The sequence below is a fragment of the Rhamphochromis sp. 'chilingali' genome (genome assembly GCF_963969265.1).
Source record: "Rhamphochromis sp. 'chilingali' genome assembly, chromosome: 21".
In the NCBI taxonomy this organism is placed as follows: domain Eukaryota; kingdom Metazoa; phylum Chordata; class Actinopteri; order Cichliformes; family Cichlidae; genus Rhamphochromis; species Rhamphochromis sp. 'chilingali'.
The window spans coordinates 15,438,473-15,462,238 of record NC_137949.1 but is presented as its reverse complement, the minus strand read 5'-3'; the positions used below and the strand labels follow the sequence as shown (position 1 = coordinate 15,462,238).

The 23,766-nt window shown below is 41.4% G+C and overlaps 1 protein-coding gene across 1 annotated transcript in view; it reads left to right on the top strand.

The window, feature by feature from the left end:
• The window catches only part of pdss2 (prenyl (decaprenyl) diphosphate synthase, subunit 2), a 33,163-nt gene extending 10,412 nt beyond the window's left edge, over positions 1 to 22,751 (top strand). The window contains exons 3-8 of the mRNA XM_080871556.1: positions 5,290 to 5,488; positions 13,335 to 13,409; positions 16,110 to 16,283; positions 17,923 to 18,054; positions 19,064 to 19,099; positions 22,430 to 22,751. Coding sequence (XP_080727682.1) covers positions 5,290 to 5,488; positions 13,335 to 13,409; positions 16,110 to 16,283; positions 17,923 to 18,054; positions 19,064 to 19,099; positions 22,430 to 22,585 — 772 coding nt within the window. The 3' untranslated portion in view covers positions 22,586 to 22,751. The remainder of the gene's footprint in view (positions 1 to 5,289; positions 5,489 to 13,334; positions 13,410 to 16,109; positions 16,284 to 17,922; positions 18,055 to 19,063; positions 19,100 to 22,429) is intronic.
• The last annotated feature ends 1,015 nt before the right edge of the window (positions 22,752 to 23,766 follow it).

The following is a 23,766-nucleotide window of genomic DNA, read 5'->3' as shown; positions in this document are numbered from 1 at the left end:
TTGGGTTGGTTTGCCACTGTTAGCCATTTGAGTGTCATAGCTTTAAAAAATGTTACAGACGTCCATAATTCCGGCATTAATTAGAAGTTAAATTTTAGTATTAAACTAAGATTGGTACACGATTCATATAAATTTGCTCCCCAGAGTATGAATCTGGCATATCTTCGCAAATACGTATTAAACTGAAATCATCATATTCATGTTCTCAACAAAATGCCATCAATTACTCTGGCAAACTGCTTTGAGATGGAGGGAGTTTCAGCCTTGGTTTCCAGACTGGAGGTGCAATAAAATGGCTCAACAAAATCACAAACTTAACACAGCAGTTTATTTTACATATTTAAATAAAAAGTGTTTAATGTGGTGTTGATGCTCTGATGCTAAAATACTTTAGGCAGTGCTCCACAGTCCTCTCAGGCTTCCACACACATATCCAACTAGCAGCATGCAGCTCAAAACAGGGGTGTGGGTGTGTGCCAAGTGGTTTCCAGAAGTGACTGCTGTGTTTGGCGTGGCTATGTGCTGGGAGCCTGAAAGCCTCCTTTCTTACTGCAAGCTGGCACCAGGCACATGTGTGCAGTGGAGCCGCGTCTGTGCAGAAACATCCTAATATTAGAACTAATTGAAATAAGCCAGGCGTTGTGGAGGAGCTCGAGCCCAGCCCCGTTCGGTCTGCAAGGCCGCGAGTTTCTACACAGTCACCTCGTGTTACATCCCTGTGACACCGGATCACCGAATCCAACATGCTGCATTCTCTCACTTGCGTGATAGATGGTCCGAACCCAAACACACACACACACACACAGAGCATGACTTGATCACCTCATTTGCACTATTTTGCCTCTTCTCTCTCTCTCTCTCTCTCTCTCTCTCTCTCTCTCTCTCTCTCTCTCTCTCTCTCTCTCTCTCTTTCTCTGCCCCCACCTCTCATGAGCTCATTAGCACCTCTGCTGATGGCGAGATGGAAGGATGGAGGGAGTCAGGGTGGGGCGGGTTTGGGGGGTGATTGAAACCTCCGGGGGATGGTCTCCTCCCTCCTGACAGGCAGCATTTGTAAAACATTTCCCACTCTGCTGCCTGACACTGATGATTCACCAGAGCACCACCATGATAGATAGATGGATAGAAACACAGGCACATACATGTACAGTCCAACTTGTACCCACCACACCTCTTAATTTTTTGTGACAAATGAAAACCATGCTACTGTGCATCATGCAGGCCGTGTGATGGACAGGCCACCTCTTTAAATCGCACACAGGGACGCACACAGATCTGCAAGGCAGTGTTTGATGGCGAGGCAGACTGCGGAGGGAGGAAATTGAACAGAACAGTCAGGACAAGGGGCGTGGTGAGGGGCGTTACACCTCTGCAAGATGGCATCGGTTGCTATGCAACTGGGCACCAAAGCTATTTATACATCGGCCCCCTTGTCCCCCTTTTTCCTCCCCAAGCTCTACTGCTGCTGATCAGGTCTGGCAGAGTGGAGAGTGGGAATTTGTATGCACCGGAGTTCGACTGACAGGGGGGTTCTGGTACTTTGTGCAGGAGTTTCATTTTGGGTTTCCTCATTTTCTTCCACTGCTGTTAGAAGTTAAAACGATAAATAATAATAATAATATTATCTCTAAAAGAAAAAAATGAATTCTCACCAATTAAACATTTTGCATTGAACCACATTGGGAAATTAATTATCTACATTAATTCAATCTGATCGATCATCTGCCAGATTCAAATCTTTTATATTTTCTTTTTTTAGCGACTCCCTTCACCTTTTCAAAGATCTCTTGTTTGGCCTTAAAATATAAATAGATAGTTTTTTCTTCCAGCAACCTTTTTATGTATATAATCAAAATAAGCATCCAGAAACAAACCAATACAAAAAAGCACAAACTAAAAAACTGCTCTACTTCCATGAATAAAACATCAAGAATATTTGTAGAAAATACCTGGGTTGGATAAATACTGCATGATTTATAGACATTATTTTTTTTCTTTTTGTTCACTAAACTCACACCTGCACCATCATGCAACTTGTCCACTGGTGGAGGCCTTTTGTAACGGTCAATGTAGCAGAAATGAAAAATGCTGCTGCGGGGATGTGAGACAAAGTGGGGGACCAATCCATGCCCAGGTCTGGGTCTCCACTGACAGGTGATTTAACTTGAAGGACTTCTAGGTAAGTACTGAAAATGTTGCCGTAGCTTGATATAATATTTGTGGATTTTTGAAGAATAAAAAAACAACCCAAATCAGCTCTTTTACTCTAAATAGGGCAGCGATTTTCAAAATGAGCATTATCATGAAAAAATTTGCAAGACAAGCAATTAAGACCATAAACTTCAAGTAATCAGGAAGTAAAATAAAAAGTGGGGTTGTTTTGCCTGCAGACCTCTACATCCTTTTACTGTTTTTTTAGGTAGGAGAGTCGCCCCCTGCTGGCTGTTTAGGAAATAAAATGAGCATAATATGTTTTTCTGAAAAACTTAAGACTTAAATTTTTATTCACGTATTAACATGATGGGAGTTTTTTGTTTTGTTTTTTGCCCCTTTACGGTTAAAGAATTTTTTCTTGTGTAGTGTACTTCGGAAAATCTGATAAAATAAATTTTTCCCAGATTGTTACTTTACTTGAAACAATTATGCACTGAAATAAAAATGATAAATTCATAAATAGTTTTGTTTCAGTGTTTTCAAAATAAAGAACGGCTCTGACAAAAATGTCACTCTGTTTAAAAACTGTAATGTGTCTCGATTGCTAAGTTGTTGTTTTGTCTGGATTTTTTATTCATAAACAAGCATAAAATGAGCTGCTTCATTAAATGAAGTCACTTTAAGGTTGGCCAAATAGGCTCTGAAGTGAGAATCATAAAGTGACATTTTTAAAGCCGGTTTCAGCAGAGAAACTCTTGTATATTGATTTAACCAAGGCTAAAGGGGCTGCTTTTTTTTTCTGTGTCAATGACCATTTGTCGGGTATTGTATATTATTTTGCTGTATCCCTGTGGAGCTTGAGTAGACGGTCTCTTGGCTCTCTCTTAGTTCAAGTGAAAAAGCAAAGAAAAGGGTCACCGTAAGATGACTTGGAATAAATTTTAGCCTGTTGTTTTTGCGATCCAGAATCAGCCCCGGCTCTTTTTCTTGTTCCTCTTGTTGAAACAATGAGTCTTCCTCGTGCAGCCCACCGAGCGTAGCCATCACTTCAAGGCACCTTGAGAACACGAGCCTGTCAATCTGTTAATTTCCTCTTATTTAAACCCTGAACTTATTAACTTCTCATTCTGTGTTGTTGCTCTGCGTCACCGAGCAGAGAAACCAACCAGACAATGGGTGTGATTGAGAGGCAAAATAGATGACATTATTGAATTTTGATCACATCTTTTCCTTCACCGTCGTCGAACACGGCAATTACCTGGCTACAAGTGTGTGTGTGTGTGTGAGTGTGTCTTTAGGAAGGAGTTGAAGCTCAAAGCCGACGACCGGCTCATCAGGTCCTCATGGCGGCTGAAAGAAGGTCGTAAGTGGCTATCAGTGCACCCGACCCTGTCTGGATGGATCCCTCCTGTCACAGCATGGCGAGCTCCTTCCATATGGAGAGGGGCCTAATTATCCCCCACCAATGACTGAATCAACATTTGATTATATCCTCCCCAAGGCTGCGCTGAAAGGCTCTATTCAAAGACCACGTTTATGTCTTTTCTCTCATAATCAAGAAAGGCTGTTATTTGCTAATGATAAGCCTAATTTCTTTTTTTAACACAACCACTGACGTGCTGTGCAGCAAAATGTCTGACATATCTGCTGCTTTATGCCCTTGAGGATACCGACTCCGATTTTAAAGGGGACCTATTATACTTATCCATAATTTATGTCATATATTTATACAGCTACAACAGTGGATGCTCGTATTAAACATGGCCAAAGATTCATATAATAAGATCAGCGTATGAAGACATTTTTTTTTTTTTCTGCATTTGGATCTGTAGGCTGTTGAAGTCGGGAGATGTACCTAATATCGTTGCTCGTCTCTGGCACACTGAACAGAAAGGGCAACCAATCAGGGTAATAGTGGCTTAAAGGGAAAAGGAAGAAGGCTGAAAAGGCTCGTTTCTGACGTAGACTGTATATAAAAGAAGTACTTAAAGTTGCGTTGTTTTTGATGACCAGCGCGGGGAGGGGGGCTCCTATGGTTCCAAAACGTCCATTAATATAGAAGCCGATGGGAAAATGTATCTCCCACAGTTCCTCGTGGGTTTCAAATCTTGGTGGTCTACAGCCAAAATGTTTCAGAAATATACGTAATAAAACATTTCTAATATTGGACCACTGGCTCTGGTTTTCATGATGTGCTACCAGGTCGGGTGTAAGACCAAAAGCTCATAACTACAACCAGAAAAGACGCAGACCTTGGATTCGACCTTCTTAGTGTAATTTGTCTAAGTACAGACTAATGATTAACAAACTTCTGTGTGTCTGAAAGGAAAAACATGTGAGCCGGTATATTGGCTTTTTAATTTACCAAATATCTGCGTGGTGCCCGTCTGACTTTGTATTGGAGTTCAGAGTCGTAGCCGACAATGCAATCACTGTGGTGACTGCAAACACATCCTTTATTAAATTCAGTACAGTTTTTTATCAGTGGATCTAAAGCTAAGCTAAACTGCTAATATAGGGCTTTATTCATTTTTCTCCACAAATGTCTTAATTTGTTACATAATAAAGAACAGATGAGAAAACATATGCTTGTAATTTATGATTAAAACTCATCTAATAGCCAATCTAGTCAGCTTTATTTAAATAACATTAAAAATGCAACAGATGTGAAAGTGCTGGGCAACATCTGCAGTCAGTTGTTTTAATCATCTTATTTGGACTTAGCACATCCAAATCAATGGGTAATGGCACATTTTAAAAATTCGTCCCATTTAATGGTTTGACACATTTTAGAGACCCTCTCTTTTTATAAGTGTTTGATTGAAGTGAAAGGACTGCAGCTCCTGAATATTGGCGCTTTATTGGTTGAATAGATGGTTTTCCTTTTCTGAACGTGGAAGATCAAGAAACCCATAAGTCCTTTGTTTTGACCGATTTCTTTGTGATCAGCATACCTCTGCGGTAATGCTTGAATGAGTTTTCAAACTTTGCCGACTCGAAGACAATAAAAATGTTTCTGTCAAAAAGCTCTCTAACTGTCAAACCTCAGGAACGCCTATTTTAAAAGCTGCTGACGACAAAGCTGTGATTTTTAGATTTATTGTTGTTTTTGGTGGGGGGATTTCTGTCTCACAGTCAGAGGAACCTGGCAGAAATCACAGAGTTGACCCACACAGCCTTCCTGGTGCATCGTGGGATTGTTAACTTGAAGGAGTGGACGGACTCAGACGGCCCGCTGAAGGACATGCAGTTTGGGAATAAGATGGCTGTTCTGAGCGGCGACTTTCTGCTGGCCAATGCTTGCACGGGACTGGCCCAGCTCAACAACACTAAGGTATCCTGTCCGTCACTAACACTTCTCCTGAGAAATATTTGACCTGACATGACTGATTTCAGGGGGAAGGGCTGCTCAGTATGAGCCCTTCGAGGTCCCGAGAGCCTCACGTATCAGTGCCAGACTTCATACCAACATCTTTTCTCTCAGTCATCTCTTTGTAGACATGAAATGTATTCAATAAAACACATTTTTAGCAGTTTTGCTAATTCTTATTCAAGGTGATGCAATCCTGATATTCATTTATTTGTGTTAATCTGCTTTAATGTCATGTTTTTCATTTTGCCTGCTTACTGCTCCCAATTCCTTTCCTATAGTCCTTTACATCCTATCCCAGGGTTAGGGCCTGAAAGCCTAGAAAGCCTAGCTTCATCCCAGACCTTTTGAATCATCTCCTAATATTGTTTTTGATTAATGTCAGCATTATCAGTTGAAGAATCAGATACCAATCGGAGAAGAGTTTGTCAACTAAAGAAAATGGGAAAGGAAAAAAGTCCTGAAAAAAGCTTGATTTGTAGTCCTGTGTTGAACCTGGGCTGACAAAACAGAGCAGATCATGTTGGACATGGAACTAATAAATATTACAGAATATTCCCTTTTACTGAAGAGCTGGAGAGAGAGAAACGACTCAAAATCAATTGAATCTAACCCAGATCGCTAGAGCAAAAGAAATGAGAGGAAAAAAGCTTTTTGCTTTTGCTTTTCAGTAGACTGCTCACATGGCGTATTACTAGCAAGCGGATCCATCACAGTCATGGTTGCGTTGCCAAAATGCGAAGCTATATTTCTATAGTTCACTTCAAGCTACAGCACAAGTTGCATCATAGGACATATGCCTAAGGATTTCAAGCATTTAAATGAACAACTGTTCATTTAGATTTTTTGTGTGCACACATGTGCATAGTGTAGTGAACGTTCTATTTTTAAATATCAGAGCTTTGCAACTGTGAGATGAAATGTGTTCAATGTGTTTGTTTGACGTGACACAAACGATAATCGTAAAGACAGTGGTTTACCCATCGGACACCTTTTAGTTAAATCAGGGCTGTCAAATTTATTTTAGTTCAGGGCCCGCAGACTTCTTCAGATTTTCCTCTTTTGTTTAAGTGTAAAGGTCCATGTGAAAATGTTCACATTTAATGAACTGTTTTTTATTTGCAAAACACGAAGAGCAATTTGAACAATATGCATTTTTTCCACTTTGAGTCATTCCAGTTATTTAAAAATAAAATACACTGGCATTGGTTCTTGGCTTAACCACATCACTTGTGTGCAGTGTAGCAGACTATATGTGAGGTCTTTCAGTCGTTCTAGTGATGATGCAAAGTACTGGAAAAACTTCCACATTTTTTTCCTCCGTCTGTGATTTTCAGCGCTGCAAACCCAGACTGGATCCTTTGGCGGGCCGTTTTTGGCACCCTGGGGTTAAATGGTTCTAGAAAACCAAAGCTTTTGTTCAGACATAGTGGGATAGAACGGTTCTTCACTGCTAATTTGGGGGGGGGGGGGGGGGCTTTTTTGTCATTTTGAAGATCTGAAACAGAATTAAATGACTTAATTGTCTTTCTTTGACACATCCTTCAACTTTCCAACAAATTTCAAGAAATTCATCTCAGTTTTTGCAGGCTAAGAAAGAGGGCGTGCACTCCAGCAGTTTAAGTGGAGGAATAACTTCTATTACAACTACAACTTGGCTAATGGTAACACTTTCTCATAGCATTGTTTTAGTGAGCAGACACTGCTTGGCAAGCATGACAAGTTTTGAAATTCAAGGATGTGTGATGAGACACAGGTGAGACCTGATCTTTTCCTGGTTCCTAGATTCTCAGCAGGTGGTCCCTTTTCTTGACAATTCAGCTGTTATTCTAATAACTTCATGTTTCACACGGTAATCATCTGGCCACCTGGAGGGGCTTTCATCCTCAAACTCCTTCAAACATGGATCTTCCTAGCAGCATATTTGAGGTGCAAGTGTCAGTCTTTGCTACATGCTGGTAACGAGGTTATCAAGCATATAAACTAGTTATAGTTTTAATCTTTTGACGTTGGTGTGGGAGCAGCCTTGTGAGAGCATCTGAGATCATATCTGCTGCGTAGCCTGGTAACCCCTCGTTGACAGATGCTGTCACCACGCTGCTGCCTCAGAATGCAGTTGCCTGAGTGGATCAAAATAACCATCTCCCCCTCCCGTGCCATCAACCGGACCAGCCCTTGCCGCCTTCCCTGATGCTTCTTTTTCAGCACACGCAGGCATATGTTGTAGGTTCCCAGTAGTGCTTGTTGTATAAGAAACACAGAGGGAGTTATAAACCAACCTTTCCTTGATCAGTTACAGATAATTCTAAAGGTGTGGTGCTTCCTTAATAGTGCTAATTGGCTCTGTAACAATACTAAGAGATAATAGACACTCTGTGGCTAAGCTACAAATTACAGTAATGGAACTGATATTGTTGTTTCCCTGGAAGATGAAGAAAAACACAGTGAGAATGAAATGATGGCAGATCTGCTGATGACTCAAACTAACGATGATTTAATCCTATTAAGCGTGCATTCAAGCCAAGCACATTGGCATTGATTAAACTGAACGCTTACAGCACATTTTCCTTTAGCGTTGTTCATTTTCAAGGTGAGAACAATGCCATTCATACTCAGCTAGCACTAAATTACCACAGAGCAATGCTGGAGAGTATTAACCTTTTTTTTTTTTTTTTCTTTCTCCCAAACAAGCCTGCAATCTGAAGCAACCACAGGAAGCATCCCCCGTAGTGGAAGTTTTTAGAGGTAATAAGGAGATGGACATCTGATAGCTCACAGTTACTCATGTTTGAAAAGGTTAGCAAAACAAAATGAACCAAGGGGAAACCACACCACAGCATGCACTGATGCTCATATTTTCAGCCTTTTTCTCTGGTTGGAACACAGTGGAAATGAGATTATTGTAAACAGCAGAGATGAGTCCATAATGCTGAGCTGAAGGTACAGAAATGTGGTTTAGTTTGGGCTGGATTTTGGTGTTGAGCTCTGCTCTGTTTAATTTATTGGAAAAGTAAAGCACAGTTAATTTCTTTGACTGTAATTTTTACCTGAAGAAATTTTTACATCCTTAGTCTGATGTTTTTATATCAGATTGTTGTTGTTTGTTTGTTTGTTTTACTTTTATACATATGTGCATCTACGTTTATACATCGTTTTATGCATTTATTTGAGTGGTTTCTACTACTCAAATGACTTCCAAGTCCACCTAATTATACTTAATTAAATCAGCACTGGTGAAAAAGAAAAATCTGTGTTATCTGTGTATTTTTTAATGGTTTTTGCTGCTCCATGTGCATAATTCTTATGGGCAGAATTTCAAATGTAGCCAAGTGTAGAAAGTTGAAACTTTGGTGACCTCAGAATCGAGTCTCTCATTTTTGTGGATGATGTGGTTCTGTTGCCCTCACCATGTGACGCCCTCATACTTTGCTGCTTTGCACCTGAGAGTGAAGCAGCAGGAATAAGGTCCAGGTCAGGGCTCAGTTGCATAGTGACCTAAAGAGCATGATTACAGATGAACTTCCTATGAAGGGTTGTTGGACTCTCCCTTAGCAATAGGGGGAGGAGCTACTACTACTGAGTCACTGCTACTCCTCCACATGGTTCAGGAATCTGACTGGGGCCTCCTTGGTAAGGTGTTCTGGGTTTTCCTACTTGGTGGAGCCCATGAGATCTCACAGCTGGCTTGGGCACACGTCACTGTCTCCTCAGATAGGCTGAAGGACGTGGCTAGGGAGAGGGAGGTCTGGTCTTTCCTGCTAACCTGTTCCACAATATATCACATATTATTATTATTATTATTAAATATTTCTTTTGCAAAATTGGTCTTTAAATATGTTTACATTTACTTTTCTGTATCAAGAGTCTCTAGAATTAAAAAATAGTAATTTAATATCATAATAAATACATAAAACGAGAAGCCAGCTCAGTTCATCGGGTTGAGCAGGTGATCCATGTGCTGTAAGGCTTTAGCAGAGGCCCAAGTTTGAATCCATCCAACATCCGGGGTCAGCCTAAAGCACAAAAAGCCCCCAAAATACTTTAAAAAGACATAAAACATGAATAAAATACTCAACTAAAACTAATCCCTCAAATTTTATTAAGAAAAATAAAATATTTGGCACAGGCCTATAGAGGCATTACTTAAAATGCTGCCTGTTATATTTGGATGTGCAGCAGCTGTTGCACAAAGCAAACATCTGTCTCGTTAGCATTAATGTTTCCAGAGCAGAGCTACAGCTTTAAAACAAACTAAATTTTGACTTATTCTTAAAGCATTTGTTGCACAAATTATTCTGTTGTCAGGAAAAACACCTGTTAGCCTCGAGTAACGTGTTATCTTTACCTCACCTGCTTTCCTGTCACTGTGTGTGAGGAGCTGCCTGAGTCTGAGGGGACGAGAGCACAAGCAATGAAGCTAAATGAATCTCATTCTTTAAATCCGAAACAGCTCCTTTTATTTGTCGCAAGTTACTCTGGAGCATCACTTGACCATTTAGCATACCCATTATACCATTTGGTTGTGTAATTCCATGAATGCGGATTTACTCTGTTGATTAGTGTCAGCTGTGCGTTATTAGTTGTTGTATTATAATATAAATGATTCGTATGATTAGAACTGTGAGTTAGAAGGATGCACAGTAAATGCAAGTCCACTTTTAATAGGTTCATCAGCACTGCTTGTCGTGAACAGTATAATACATTAAATCCTAACGGAAAACTACAGCAGGTGCTGTGAGTTCATATAGGAGCTGAAACATTCATGTCACGTATATAAATCTGACTATACGCTTTAGAACTAATCTGCCTGGCCACTCTGTTAGTGCAATTAACCAGACAGCAAGCTATGCTGTTGTCAGATAACTGCACTAAAATGCTCAAAAAGGCACAAATGCAACAAACGTTGTTGAGTAATTCAGATTGGTGAGAGTGGAGGTAAAGCCTCGCAGAAAGCTAACGGTGCCAACCTGTCACTTAAAGTAACCCCAACACCCAAAATTTCAAACATTAAGCACTGATACAGTTTAAATGGATGAATTATGAAATAAATTTGTTATGAAAGTGTAAGTTAGCTGAAACTGTTTTATGGTTGTTGCAGGTTTTAATCATGTCTACTTCTGCTGCAAAGTGCTCAGTTTAACATGGGAATCTATGTGGATCGACTCCCTTTTGGAGCCAGCCCCAAGAGGACATTTGAGGAACTGCAGTTTTTGGAATTTGCAAAAAAAACCCAGTTGGAACTGTTGTACAGGAGAGACGCAGTATCGTATTTCTAGAAAATGGCATGAGAATTGCCACTCTAACATTTTCATTTTTGCATATATTTTTCCTGTTTTTTGTAGAGTTTGTAAAGATTTACTCTTAATCCTGTATCCTCTTTGTTTTACCTGAAAGAAAAAAAAAAACTAACAAATATGCTGTTGCATTTTCAAACTTATAATTACTCCAAGGCTAATGCAGTGAAGGCTATAAGACATTTTGCTTTTCACCGTTAAAATCTGTTAACAGCCGGATATTTACAGCCCTTTAACAGCTAAACTGTGCAGTTGAGTCTGTTGTTAAATATTGAAGGTGCAGGGTAACAGATGAGTGTTTCCTGTAGCTTTTAAAGTTTTTCTCATAAACCAGGCTTTTTTTTTTCTTTTAAGGCACTGAGAGCGATGGAGATTATATGTCGTGGCCTTGAGAGAAAACCTATGCCACTACTTGTATAAACTGTAAAATAATCTTCCCGTGGAGCTCCGGTTTCTTCCCCCTCGCAGACCTGTCGGCAAAACACGATCTGGCTAGATTTGGGAATGGAGTAAGGGGGAGGCAGGGGGAGAGATGATCTGATACTTTCCAAAAAAAGCCCCCCACTGGCCCCCACTTCCCAACGCAGGCCAGGCAGAGACACCACATCTGGTAATACTGTAGGCACATTGTCCTTCCAGGTCTGTGGGCGAAGCTCAGGTTTCCTCAATATTTTCCCCTAGTGGATTCAGTTACCCAAAGGACATTGCGAGGCTGACGGAGCAGCCAGCGTCACCAGACTTTTCTGATGAACCAAGGATGTCTGGGATGAGCTGAAGGAGCTCTAAATTTAACCTCATTCATCTGAACTGTAACAGGCGTGGCCCCGTCTCCACTGTCCACGCTGTTCTGTGGCTGTGAATGAAGGACGGAGACATGGTCTGCCTTTTTTTTTTTTTTTCTTTTACTCATTCAATAGATCCAGACATAAACAACCACTTTAAAAGATACAGCCTCTTATCTGGTGGTTGATGAGAGGCTGGTAGGGTTTCTGTAAGCTAAAATGTAGGCATGCATGCCCCCTGTAAGGGGAAATGGGCAACTGCACTCTTAAGCAAACAAAACACACACATAAGGCCCATTTTAGCCTCATCTTTAAGTTTTGTCTTAGTTTGGTTTTTAAAAATGTATACAAAGCATATTTAATGGCTCACTGATTGCAGATGTAGTGGTTATTTAGACTTAAGGCTCATTTTCCTTTTCCATTTGACTCACAATGTTTTTGCAGAATCCTAACCTTGTATACTAATGAGGCAAACCCAGAGGTACAAAGCGTAAGAAATCTTTGAATAATGAGGGAATATGAGAAAAGAGAACCCGGAGGTCAGATCATCACTCTCAAAACCTTGTTAACCCCTCTGCTCTCTGGACACCACCTTATTTTGTCTCACCATCTGCCTTTTAGCTCCATTTCAGCCCCTCAGACCAGACAGACACCCGAGCCGGCTCTCTCAAACCGGACTCCTCTATAAATACAAAGTATTGAACGAAGGCGAGCCTGGATGTGCTTCGTGAAATCGCCAGGAGCTCCCCTACGGAGCGAAAATGAGCAGCCGAGTTGCAGTTCACCTGGCTTCCAGCACATCTCACCTCCGATTAATTCTCCAAACCAGCTGTTCAGATACCGTTTCCTCGCTCTTCAGTCAAGGGGGAGGGGGTGTGGGGGGGGATTGTGGTTTTTAATTACAAATGTCACAGATGAACCGAATAGCGTGTCGGTTGTGATCAGCCTCATTTACATCGACATTTTAGGAGTTTAATCAGCGCTGTTAGCGTTAGTGATTTATGAGGAGGGAGAGGCTAAGTGCAGTACCTGACCTGGGGACACTTGAAGAGGTCAAGTAGCTGCACATGTTGACCGCTGTGTGAATCAAACCTGTAATCTCTGGCTCAGATATGCACCTTTTGGCACCTTTTGCTTTTTGTTTGGCCTCTCAGGCGGCTTCATGAGGTCGTCACCTGAAGCTTTTTTTTTTTTTTTTAGCAGACTGAAAGGAGTTCCCACATGTGCTGAGGAATTGTTGGCTGCTTTTCCCTCACTGTGTGATCCAGCTCATCCCTAATCAACTCAGCTGGGTTTAGGTTTGGTGATTGTGGGGGACCAGTAAACTGATGCAGCACTCTGCTTCTTGGTGAGATGGCCTTTACAGCGGCTGGCGGTTTATTTGAGGTCATCCCACTCAATATAAAGCAGGTCTTCACTGCTCCTGGTTCAGGCTTCACTGTTGGGACCAAGCATGCAGACACCTGTGCGTCCTAGCTTTGGTTTCACAGTTGAATTTCTTGTGCTTTTCTTCTTGGTCATCAAAAATCTTTTTTGCAAAGTTTAACATGCTTTCTGATGAAATTCCTGTCTGTCTTTAAGTGATTTATTGTTGATTTTAATTCCTGTTTTGATACAGTTATTATATTTTGGAGTCAATGATATCAAGTAAAATGAGCGTGAATACGAAAATTTCAGGTCCTAATCTGAAACAAACATCTTCAACGTGTTTTTCTTTCATTTTGTCTTCGACAGGTCGTTGAATTGATCTCCAGTGCCATTGGTGATTTGGTTCAAGGAGTCTATTATGAGAATTCCCACAATACAGAGGTAAAACATCTTTTCTTCCCATACAATGCATACTTATCCGTTTTCTCTGGACCTTGAAATATCCCAATGCCTTACTCAAATTAAATTTGGTTGATCTCCTGTTCAAGGTAATCTTCTCTGTATCTCTGCAGTGTTTAGGTCTCTCTGTGGAAGCGTCATTCTGGCCATACTGTGCGCTCTGCAATTTCGCAATTGTAAAGTGTAGAAACTTGCATGTGCCATTTCAGTCTAGTGATGAGAGATGAGTCTCTAGCTATGATGACTGAGCAGTTTTCTGCTGAAGAGACCTCTGTTCACAAGGCTTAAATGGACTGTACTTAGATGGTGCTTTTTTCTCACTTTGAGCACTCCTCACACATAAACAGGTTTGGGGTTTTTTTGTCTATGCATGACATAAACACACGCTGATGAATGCATCTTGCCTATACTTCGGCATGCACACTGGGTGAACCAGGAATCTTCCGATTAATAGCCAACCTGCTCTATTTTCGCACCACCCGGTATTCCCAGGTGGTCTCCCATCCAAGTCCTATCCAGGGACAACCCTGCTTAGCTTCTGAGATCAGATGAGAAGGATATATGGCTGTAAGCGCTGACAGGGTGAACTTCTCTGTGCTGTAACATCCTAAGCTGTCTGAGAGAACATTCAGTTCATTACATTATTATGACACCTTTTTTTGACCTGCCCAGCTCGCTTTACATCACTGCGATTTCATCTGCTTCCCAAAAGTAAAGATCAAGTTGAAGAATTCTGACACATTGGAGGAGGCATAGTGCTAAGACACAAGGCACAAATACATGAAACAACGTACACTGACGCACTAGGAATGGTCCAGAGATACATAAGAAGGCCATTCAACAGCGGGAGACCTACCATTCCAATCATTTATGCCAATTTAAACAAGGTTAAAGTTTAAAATAGAGAAGATATCCTTGCTATCCTCATCTTGGCCACACAGCTCCGTCTGTGAGCACAGAAGTCCCACCTACCTGCTGTTCAAGCCTTGTGGTTACAATGGGCAGCCAATCAGAAGAAAGTTGGCCTTAAAGTGACGATGACCTGAGCTGAAGAGCTAAAACGGTTTATTTCAGACAGAGGATGAACTGAGGGGCAGCATCAAGGCCCAGGAAATGATAAATAAGGTCAGAATCTCAACAGTGAATCAGTAAAAGCTCTTCTAGTAGACCTCACTAAAGTCCGTTTTTATGTTACTGCCACATTATTAGGACTATACTGAGCAGAGGACATCAAGCTCATAATTTATGTGCAACTACCTTTATTAATAAGCAGTCATTATGAGGTTATTGAGCAGAAAGTTCTCAGTTGAAGTAGAGCATGGTCAGGTTTTGTAATTGCTCACAAACAGTTAATTTACTACTAATAAAGAGGTTAATTGGCAATTTGTTTATGGTGAACATGTGCTCAGTAATGTAAACTATTGCTGTGGCTGTGTAGTTGTTAGCACATTTGCCTAATAGCAAGAAGGTCCAGGGTTTGAATCCACTGGCTGGGGCCTTTCTGAGTGGAGTTTGCATGTTCTCCGTGTGCCTGAGTAGCTTCTCATGAAACACCCACATTTCCAGCCAGAGTCCAAAGACATGCACAAGGTTATAATTGGTCATTATGTCATTATGTGAATGGTGTTTCTAGATGATATAGTGGCAAACTGTCCAGGGTATGCCCCACCTTTAGCCTTTTAAGGGTAGGTTCCCTCCACCAATACAATGCCTGCTACAGCTTTAGTGCCTGACTGCTTCATGGAAATGACCTTTTTAGGAACAAAGAAAAACGTCATATAGCCTCTTTTGAAATGTCTGAATCATCCGTAGAAAAAATTTGGGTATAATGTCAGAAAATCAGAAAGTACTGAGAGGCAGAGAAAAATGCTTTAGGTTATGTACTTTTTTCATGTAGTAACACCAGCATCCTTATTTTAAGAAATATACTATTGCAAAAACAAGCTTACTCAGATTCAGTTAAAACCTTCAAGAAACCAAAGATAATATGTTTGGTTGCCTTTAGATTAAATAGTTAACACCTACTGTGAGCAGCATAGAAAGGTTAGTAATGCTTCTGTGTGAAAGTGGCCAACAATAACTGAATAAGACTAATAATAGTAATAAGCAGCTTTCTTTCCTAAATAGTCCACAGTAATCAGAGGTACCAGTGAGCAACAATTTTCTTTAACTCATCTAAATCTGTGGGTTATGTGCTGAGTTTATAACTAGTTAATTTGAGGTAGTTTAAAAAAACATCTCCAACTCTGACACAATTTACTTATTTTATTACTTTTATATATTTTAGAAAATGTCATACACATAATTGATGTGTTTCAATGGCTTTTTATTCTCTATTTTCCAGAAATTTAGAATTTATTTAATAGTTTCTAATAATAACAACCTGTTTCCATTTGTGTATATTTCTTATGATTTACTTAAATTTGCAAATTAAAAAAAGCAAACTCTCAGTTGTTTTTCTGCTGTTACTGTTTCCTTCTTCCTTTAAAATGACTGAGGAACTTGTGGAAAATAACTGTGTGCTGCTCCTCGCTGAGGCCTCACGAATTACACACTGAGAAATAAAGTCAAAGAGCAAGGAAGGCTTGTTTTGGTGGAGCAGCGAGGTGCTCTGTGGGAACTTAAAAGCGGAGGAAGCTCAGGCCTGCTCACACATGCTCTTTGCCTCTGTTTGCTCTGCAGGAGAACGGCCTCACCGACGGCATCGACGTGGCGGCGTGGGAGGAGCAGACGTTCCTGTCTCATGGGGCGCTGCTAGCCAAGAGCTGTCAAGCTGCGATGGAGCTCGCCAAACACGACAAAGAGTCTCAAAGACTGGCCTACAAGTACGGCAAACACCTGTCGCTGGGCCACAAGGTGAGGCGAATCCAGCAAGTAACATATACAAGAAAGGAGGTTGTCTGAGCAATAAATCTATAATGGTTGATCAGCGTATCATCACGATGCCTTTTTTAGCGGGAAACCAACTGGATTTCAAGGGATTAGATACAAGAAGAACAAACTCTTTTGATAATTTAAACAAGAGATTTAAAAAAAGATGTAATAAACGCCTGACTGTCTTAGAAAAAAGCCAAGAGAAGGATCCTAGTCGCTCCTGTCATTAGTTCCATGGAAACAGAAAAAATATTGTAATTCCCGGGATTTTTGTCTCTATGAATATGGATGGTTCAGGAGCATAGTCCCAGTCCTCCATAATTCAGCAGCTTAAGGATGTCAGTATGTTGAAGTTTTTAGGCATGAGGTCTAGACTTCGAGTGGGCTGCTGCAGCAGCTTGATTCTTTTCTTTGTCAGCCATGCTATGTGTCGATCGCTGTCCTGGTGCTTGACCCAATTTCAGCCAAACTTTAACTGTCGGGTAGAAGGACTCATTCTAGAATATGTTGGTATACAGAGGAGTTTGTGGTTGAGTGAATGACTGCAAGGTACCCATGTCCTGTGGCTGCAAACTAAGCCCAAATCGTCACTCCTCCACCGCCGTGCTGATATATGTTTGGTTATTGCCAAATGTGGAGCTGTGCATTTTGTTCAGACATCGTTCCAGAAGTCTTGCGCTTTTTTCAGATGTAACATTGCAAACCTAAGCCGTGCAGCCGTGTTCTTTTTAGAGAGAAGAGGCAACATAGATTGTTGCATTTTGTTATGTGCAGTGAAAAAAAATAGAGTTATGTCAGTACTTAAATTAAAAATGTGGAGGTTTTCTGGCGGTTCTAATTTAGTCTTTGATCTTTTTTTATGCCAAAGTTTTGGACCTCCTGACTGACATACTTTCTGTGATCAAGTTAATTCAAAGTAAAGAAAAAAATCTGGCTTCTAGTAATGTCTGACTTCTTTCTCTCTCATCCTCGGTATGAATAATTGCCCTTCTTTTCAAAAGTGTTTTTATGTCTATTTATCAAATACTTCACACTGTAGCTGAATTGATACATAAAAGCGTGACGTTAAAGGGAGCAGAGTGATTTATCGGCACTACAAAAAGTGCAAACGAAACATAGGAAACATTAGACTTAAGTGCCTGTCTGTCTTATTATTCTTGTATCAGAGAGGGGCATAAAAATGTGGAAACAGGAAGAAGGTTGATTTGTTATGTGCTAGAATGTCATTAAGATGTAAATAATGCAGCTGCTCAGTTATTTTTCCCAAGGTTCAGAGATTTTCAGCTGAATATTATTGGCGCTGGTGTAGAAGTCATTCATAATGATCCCACTCTCATTGCTGCTTTAGTGCGTCCTCTCCTGCTGGGGCTCCCTGTAGCTGCCTGCCTGCAGGCCTCAGTGGCTACAGGGAATCTCAGCATGGGAGGAACCAAAAATGAGGTCTTTGAAGGAGAACCGTCCTCATCAGGCTAGCTGTGTCTGTTCATTAACAGGGTCAGCTCAGAGTGTAGGCAGGCAAATGCAACCTTGACTGTTTTCACCACTGACTTGGTTTAATTGATAAGCTGAAAGTTACAAAGTAGAAGCTCCGCAATGACGAATGTTCTCTGCCTTTCTGCAGCTGAACTCTGACCTGCAGCCGTTTATGAAGAGCAGAGTAGGAGAGCCGCTGTCATTTAGTCTGAGCGCCGCCCCGGTCGTTTTCCACCGTCAAATTATGGGCCGGGAGACGTGGCATCATCAGCTGCAGCAGGTACGTTAAGGATGGTCCATGACACCAGGGCCAGCTGGATTCACTGCCTTTATGTTTCTAGCAGGAGTATCAGCTTTAATTTAAATAGGTTTGCATCAGATCTGAAAGAGCTGCGTGCAACCACTTGAAAAGTTGAATGAATCTTACTTTATAATATAATTCACAGTATCTGTTACTGTGATGAGTAAAGAAGATCAAACTGAGGTCTAAAACAAAGGTGAGAGAGAAAGCTGTTAAATTTCTCCATACTGCTGAAACAAAACTCACCTGATCTCAGTCCGACTGACCTGCCCTCCATTCACTCAGTGACTGAATGAACAAATTCAGTCACTGAGTCCAGAAAAAGTTTTGGGGATGTGTTTTGGTAAAGCCATACGCAGCAGTCTTATCAAATAGGACCTGATGGTTGGTCAGAATAGTGTTTACCCCACCCCTGCTCCACTGTGATTGGATGGCCTGGCCAAAAGAGGGTTTGCAACCAGAGAAGCAGACCCCCAGCGTCTCCTCACACTGCTGCTGTTTTGAGTATAATTTAAAAACACTGTGCTTCTAGTGCTTCTGCAGGCCTCAGGTAAAAATAACTTCCCCTACAGGCAGGGAACAATAGCAGTGAGGCTGGCAGAGCATCATCGGGAAAGTTAAGACTTCAGGGTTGTTCCTTATTGAAAAAGTTTTGCCCTGACCCCCTCTGAATCAGTGGAAGTCGTTTTTATTGTAGTACATACTGCAACAACTACTCCAGGTGTCACTTTTTCACTATTCAGCTTCAGTTGTTATTGCATCTGACTTGCTTGCTTGACTCTTTGCTTTAGTTTTATGCATTTATTTTGTATTTGCTATTGTGCAAATTGTAACAACGAAGAAGCACGCTTTGTCCTCTGACTATTGTAGGTGTAGGTGGGGAAATAGACAGTGAAATATTCCCTGTGCCTTGGAGAAATTTCTAAAGCTTACCCTTAGAAGCCAGAGATACATGCCTGCTTTATCTCTTTTTCTTTTATTCTTCAAGGCAAAAACTTTGAGAAACCAGCTGGATTACTCAAAGGTAAGCACACAGCTTTACGAATGCCTTTATCCAGAATCTGCCCGTTCCGTGAGATATGAACTCTTAATGTTATTTCACAGTGTGACACAAAGTTCAGTTTTATTCTGTTATCTTTGAGTTGCACTTTTGTTACAAGTTTGTTAGTTGGCCACAATTTTCCTTTGCCGTATTTCACAGTTTTTACCTCCTTACTGTCTGCCCTCAAAGACGGCAAAGAGAAACAGGATGTCTTTTCACTGTAACTTATATCAAAGTTGGGAAACAAGCTTTCCAAAGTCAATGTGTGAGGCATAGAAGGGGACCGATAGGGGTGCAAAAAAAGAGCGAAGCTACAGAGGAGGGGGGGTCCGATGGTGTTGGAAGAGGGGAGGAGGGGGGTGTTATCTGGTCTCGCCTGAAACAAGAGCAGGAAGGATTAGTTACCGAGGCCTATTTGCGGAGGAGACACCGAGACTCTGAGACAGTGGCATTGTGAGAGAATCTCCTTCAGCAGGGCTGCTGAAAAGGGGAGAGAAGTTTGAGGGGAAGGAGAGGTGAGGAGACACAAGGAGGGAAACTAAGAGCAGCACACGGGGGTGAGAAAACGTTAAAGTTTGGATTCAGCACAAAGTTAGGAACCTGTAATAGCTAAAACCAGCATGAATTAACTGAAAAATGACAAGCAGAGTTTCGTGTTGACTGTTAGTCTTTTGTTCCCCAGTAGCTCTACACACACAAAATCAGTCAGAAGTTTTATTTGTAGGCACTTATGTTTTGGTTTTAATCATCTAAGAAAATCTGAGTACAGAAAAGACGTGAGGATGACTCACTGTAGCCTGAGGAGCTGCTTCAGCTACTCAGGAGGTGTGCTCACCATTCAACGCACAATTTATTGTGACCTTCAGTAAGCATGGTCAGGTTTTAATCAGTGGATTGTATAAAAAGAAATGTCTGTTTTTTATATAACTTGTCATTGCTGTGTAGCTGTTAGATGGTGACCCTGCAGAAAGTTTGAGTGTGATTGGCTGAATAGTGATGATGAGCAGCAAGGGAGGAAGATATGGAGAGTTAAACATGTCTGCTAAATTGATCAGGGTTTATTATGTTGTTAAATCTTGACCAGATTAAAAACAAACATTAAGCAGAAACACCAACTTTATTCTGTGTAAGTTCCAATTTTTCCAAGTATTTAAATGTTTCTCAGACTAGCCTGGATAAATTTGAAAACGGCGTTTTCGTCTGAAAACGGCGTTTTCGTCTGAAAACGGCGTTTTCGTCTGAAAATGCTCTGCGTCCACACTGAAACGGCCGAAAACGTTTAGGTTCCAGTACTGCGGATGCGTGAAAGGCAAGACTATTCGACCTGCCTCATTTTTGTCTGCCGTTTATTTACTTTTCGGCTCTTTGAAACGTCGCGGCACAAGGTCGAGGAAAAGCACTGAGTTTTTTAAATGGACTAACAATGAGGTGGAGTTGTTGCTGCGAGTAACACAAAAGTACAAAGTTGCAAAAGCGAGTGAGAATTAAAAAATTTGAAGAAAAACTATCTGGAGCATGTACAAACTGATATTAGTCTTTAATAGGGCTGTCAAAATTGAGAGCAAACAAAACAACTGCTGTATAATGCCCTCCGCTATCTTAGTTTCATTGGTTACATGACTGTATCACATGACTAAATTGTGTCATCGTTTTCGAAAAGGCTCCGGGTTCGCTGTCCACACTGCGATGCGAAAACGTATCTGCTTTGGAGAGTGTTTTCAAAACACGTTTTCCTTGACCGAAAACGCCGTCTCAGTGTGAACGGAAGGTCAAAACGGGGAGAAAAAGATGCGTTTTCAAACAAAAACGTATTAGTGTGGACATGGCCTCAGTGTCTTGCCATTTAGCAGCCATCTTGGTATCACCTGTGGGCAGTTATTTTGTGTTGCCAAGAGCAATTGTAATGTTTTTGGCATTACACAATTTACATTATGTGCCACAGACTTACCAGGACCTGAAAAGCATAGAAAAGGACTCTAGAAGATGGGCTGGCTTATAATCAGTGGAAAGTTGCAGCAGTAATCAGGAGCCACAGAGCAAGCCTTGATATCGTGGACAGGTGCTTCAGGAGCTGCTCAGGGTCTCTCATTGGCTTTTAATTTAATTACACGGGGGTAACTCACCGTTTCATACTAAATCTTGACAAAGTGGCGTTTTCAGATGAAAAACTAACTCCATCTTTTATTAAATGATGTTTAATATATTCAGTGTACATTACTTTTGAAAAATGAATTAACTTGATCATATTTTATTGAATTATGTCAGCTATCATGCTCACTTGTCCTGTTTAATTTTTTCTCACGTGCTGCATGTGAATATTGATGAGATCAGGAGACTCAAGGCGGCAAAGACAGACAAATCTTGTTCGGAGCATGAAGAAAGAACAGGATGTGGAACCAAACGTAACGCGCAAACAGAGGAGGGAGAGAGGAAACGTTAAAAACTAATGCCGAATTAAAGAAGGTTAACGGAGAAGATGGCGCGAAATGTTCCAGGAAATATAGTCTTTTCTAAATTTAAGAAGAAAAATGATAATAAAGAACTGCAGGTGTCGAACTCAGCATCACCCTGGCTGGTGATTTAGAGAAGAAAGGCCTACGGGGTTTTCCACCTCCAGAATTCATCAGGTAAAACGCCTCCAGCAAAAAGATGTCCCAACACAGCAGCAGTAAAGCACAGGGAGGTGCACAAATTCACTCAGTCTGTGTACTTAAAGCTGATGTTAGAGTTGATTTGATTTGATGGCCTCTGCTTCCTCATGCGTGAAATGTGTAAGTTGTGTAAGGTGCATGAGGTGCTCTCTGGAATATAGGAGCAGAAATCAATGTGTTAAAAAAAATCCAACAATCCGTGACTTTGTGACGGACAGTCTTCACGGAAATCCTTTGTTCAGTTCATTACCTGGCGTGCAGAAAAACCGGTGCCTTCATTAGTAAAGTGGAAAGACAGAAAAGCTGTGAGCTACGTAATTAGCACTGGCAGAGAAACACGATTCAGGGCATTTCCTTTCTCATTGTCAAATGCCAAATTTTTAAAGCCTAACTCACAGTGATGAGTCTGAAAATTTCCTCTTGTAGTTAAATTTGGGAACATGCCTTCAGTGGCACCACTGGCAGCACAGACGTGATTGTGATTGGGGTTTTTTGCTGAGGGGTTATTAAAAGGCATCTTTCCTCCCGTTTTACCCCTCGGGCCCGCTTTAACAGCGAGCTAACTTTCGCTGCCTCTTAACAGTTTATTGTGTTGACAGCTGGATAGTAACGAGAGTGACACAAACATGACAAACTAATGCGTGTTTTCATCCGTCTGCAGCTTTTGGCAGCGGTTAAATCGGAGAAAGGCGTGAGCACGGCGATGGACTTGTGCTGTTACCATGGCAACAAGGCTCTGGAGGCCATCCAGGCTTTCCCCTCCTCCGAGGCTCGATCCGCCTTGGAGAACATCGCCTCTGCCGTCACCAAATTTTGACCTGGACACACACACACACTCCTGTACAGCCTGGAGGGGTCTTTGTCTGCAGAGGCCAAAGAACGAGAACAGATTAACTTTGTTTTACTTGATCCAGATGCTGAGAAACTGTTCTGCTCTCTGGTCATCATTAAATAAAAAAGTTTTTTTTAAAAACCCCACATTACTTCAGCATCATGTCATGCGTTTTGTTTTCTCTCATGCCTGGAGAAAATAATCACACCGGGCTGCTGCAGTTTCAAACCTGGCATTTATTGTTGCTTTGCTTATCAGCGAAAGCACATCCCAGGCAGAACGTAATTTAAGATGTTTTGAAGAATTGTTATTGTCATCTGGAAAATGTACCATGAACAGGAAATGATACACCGAGCGGCACTTATTTTTTCAAAAATTACTTTTAAGAATAGCTTCCTCCTGGTTGCCGCTGCACGGCACAGATGATGGTGAAATCATAGCTGCTGGATTTAGTGGGTGTTTGCCAAGTTGAAAAGCGGCACCAAACTGGTTGTAAAAATGTCTCAAAGTCATGTTCTACCTGGTGTGTACCACTACTGATAAGCACAGCTGCAAAAAAATGTATTTTTTTTTAATAGCATTTGGCGTGCTCTTCGCTACAGAGGAGGAACCGGCATGAATCAGGGGTAATGTCATCTGTGTTGCCTTATTATGTCTCTCCCCGTGTTTGTCTGTGTGATCCAAGTCAAGCCAGGGGCGGGGAAAGGTCACCCAGCCTCTCCCCTTGGCCCAGCCAGCGAGCGCATTGAAGCTCCGCCAAGCAGTAATTATTAATGAAGAGACCTGAGCAAATGGACAGGAAATGCAGAGGTATTGATTGGGCCGGCTGCCCTGCTCTAAGCCGTACAGGCTGGCGCCAGCCTGGTGGCCTGTGGTTTCCCAGGCTGCTGTCTGCAGAGGGAGGCGGCGGGGGGGCAGCCAAGGTGTGAAACCAGGCCACCACTGGCAGCTGTCTGTCACATCGAGGCCACACCTGAAGGACAGACGGCCGAAGACGGGACAAGAAAGAAAGGGGGCTGAAGGTACACAGATTGTGACGAGGAGGAATTGAAAATTAACTAACAAATACGCAAACACCACCTCAAAATTAATTTCGTATCATGTGAGAGGACCCGAAGACACTGGGAGGAGTATTATAGTCACATCCTTTACATTTTTTAAATTAA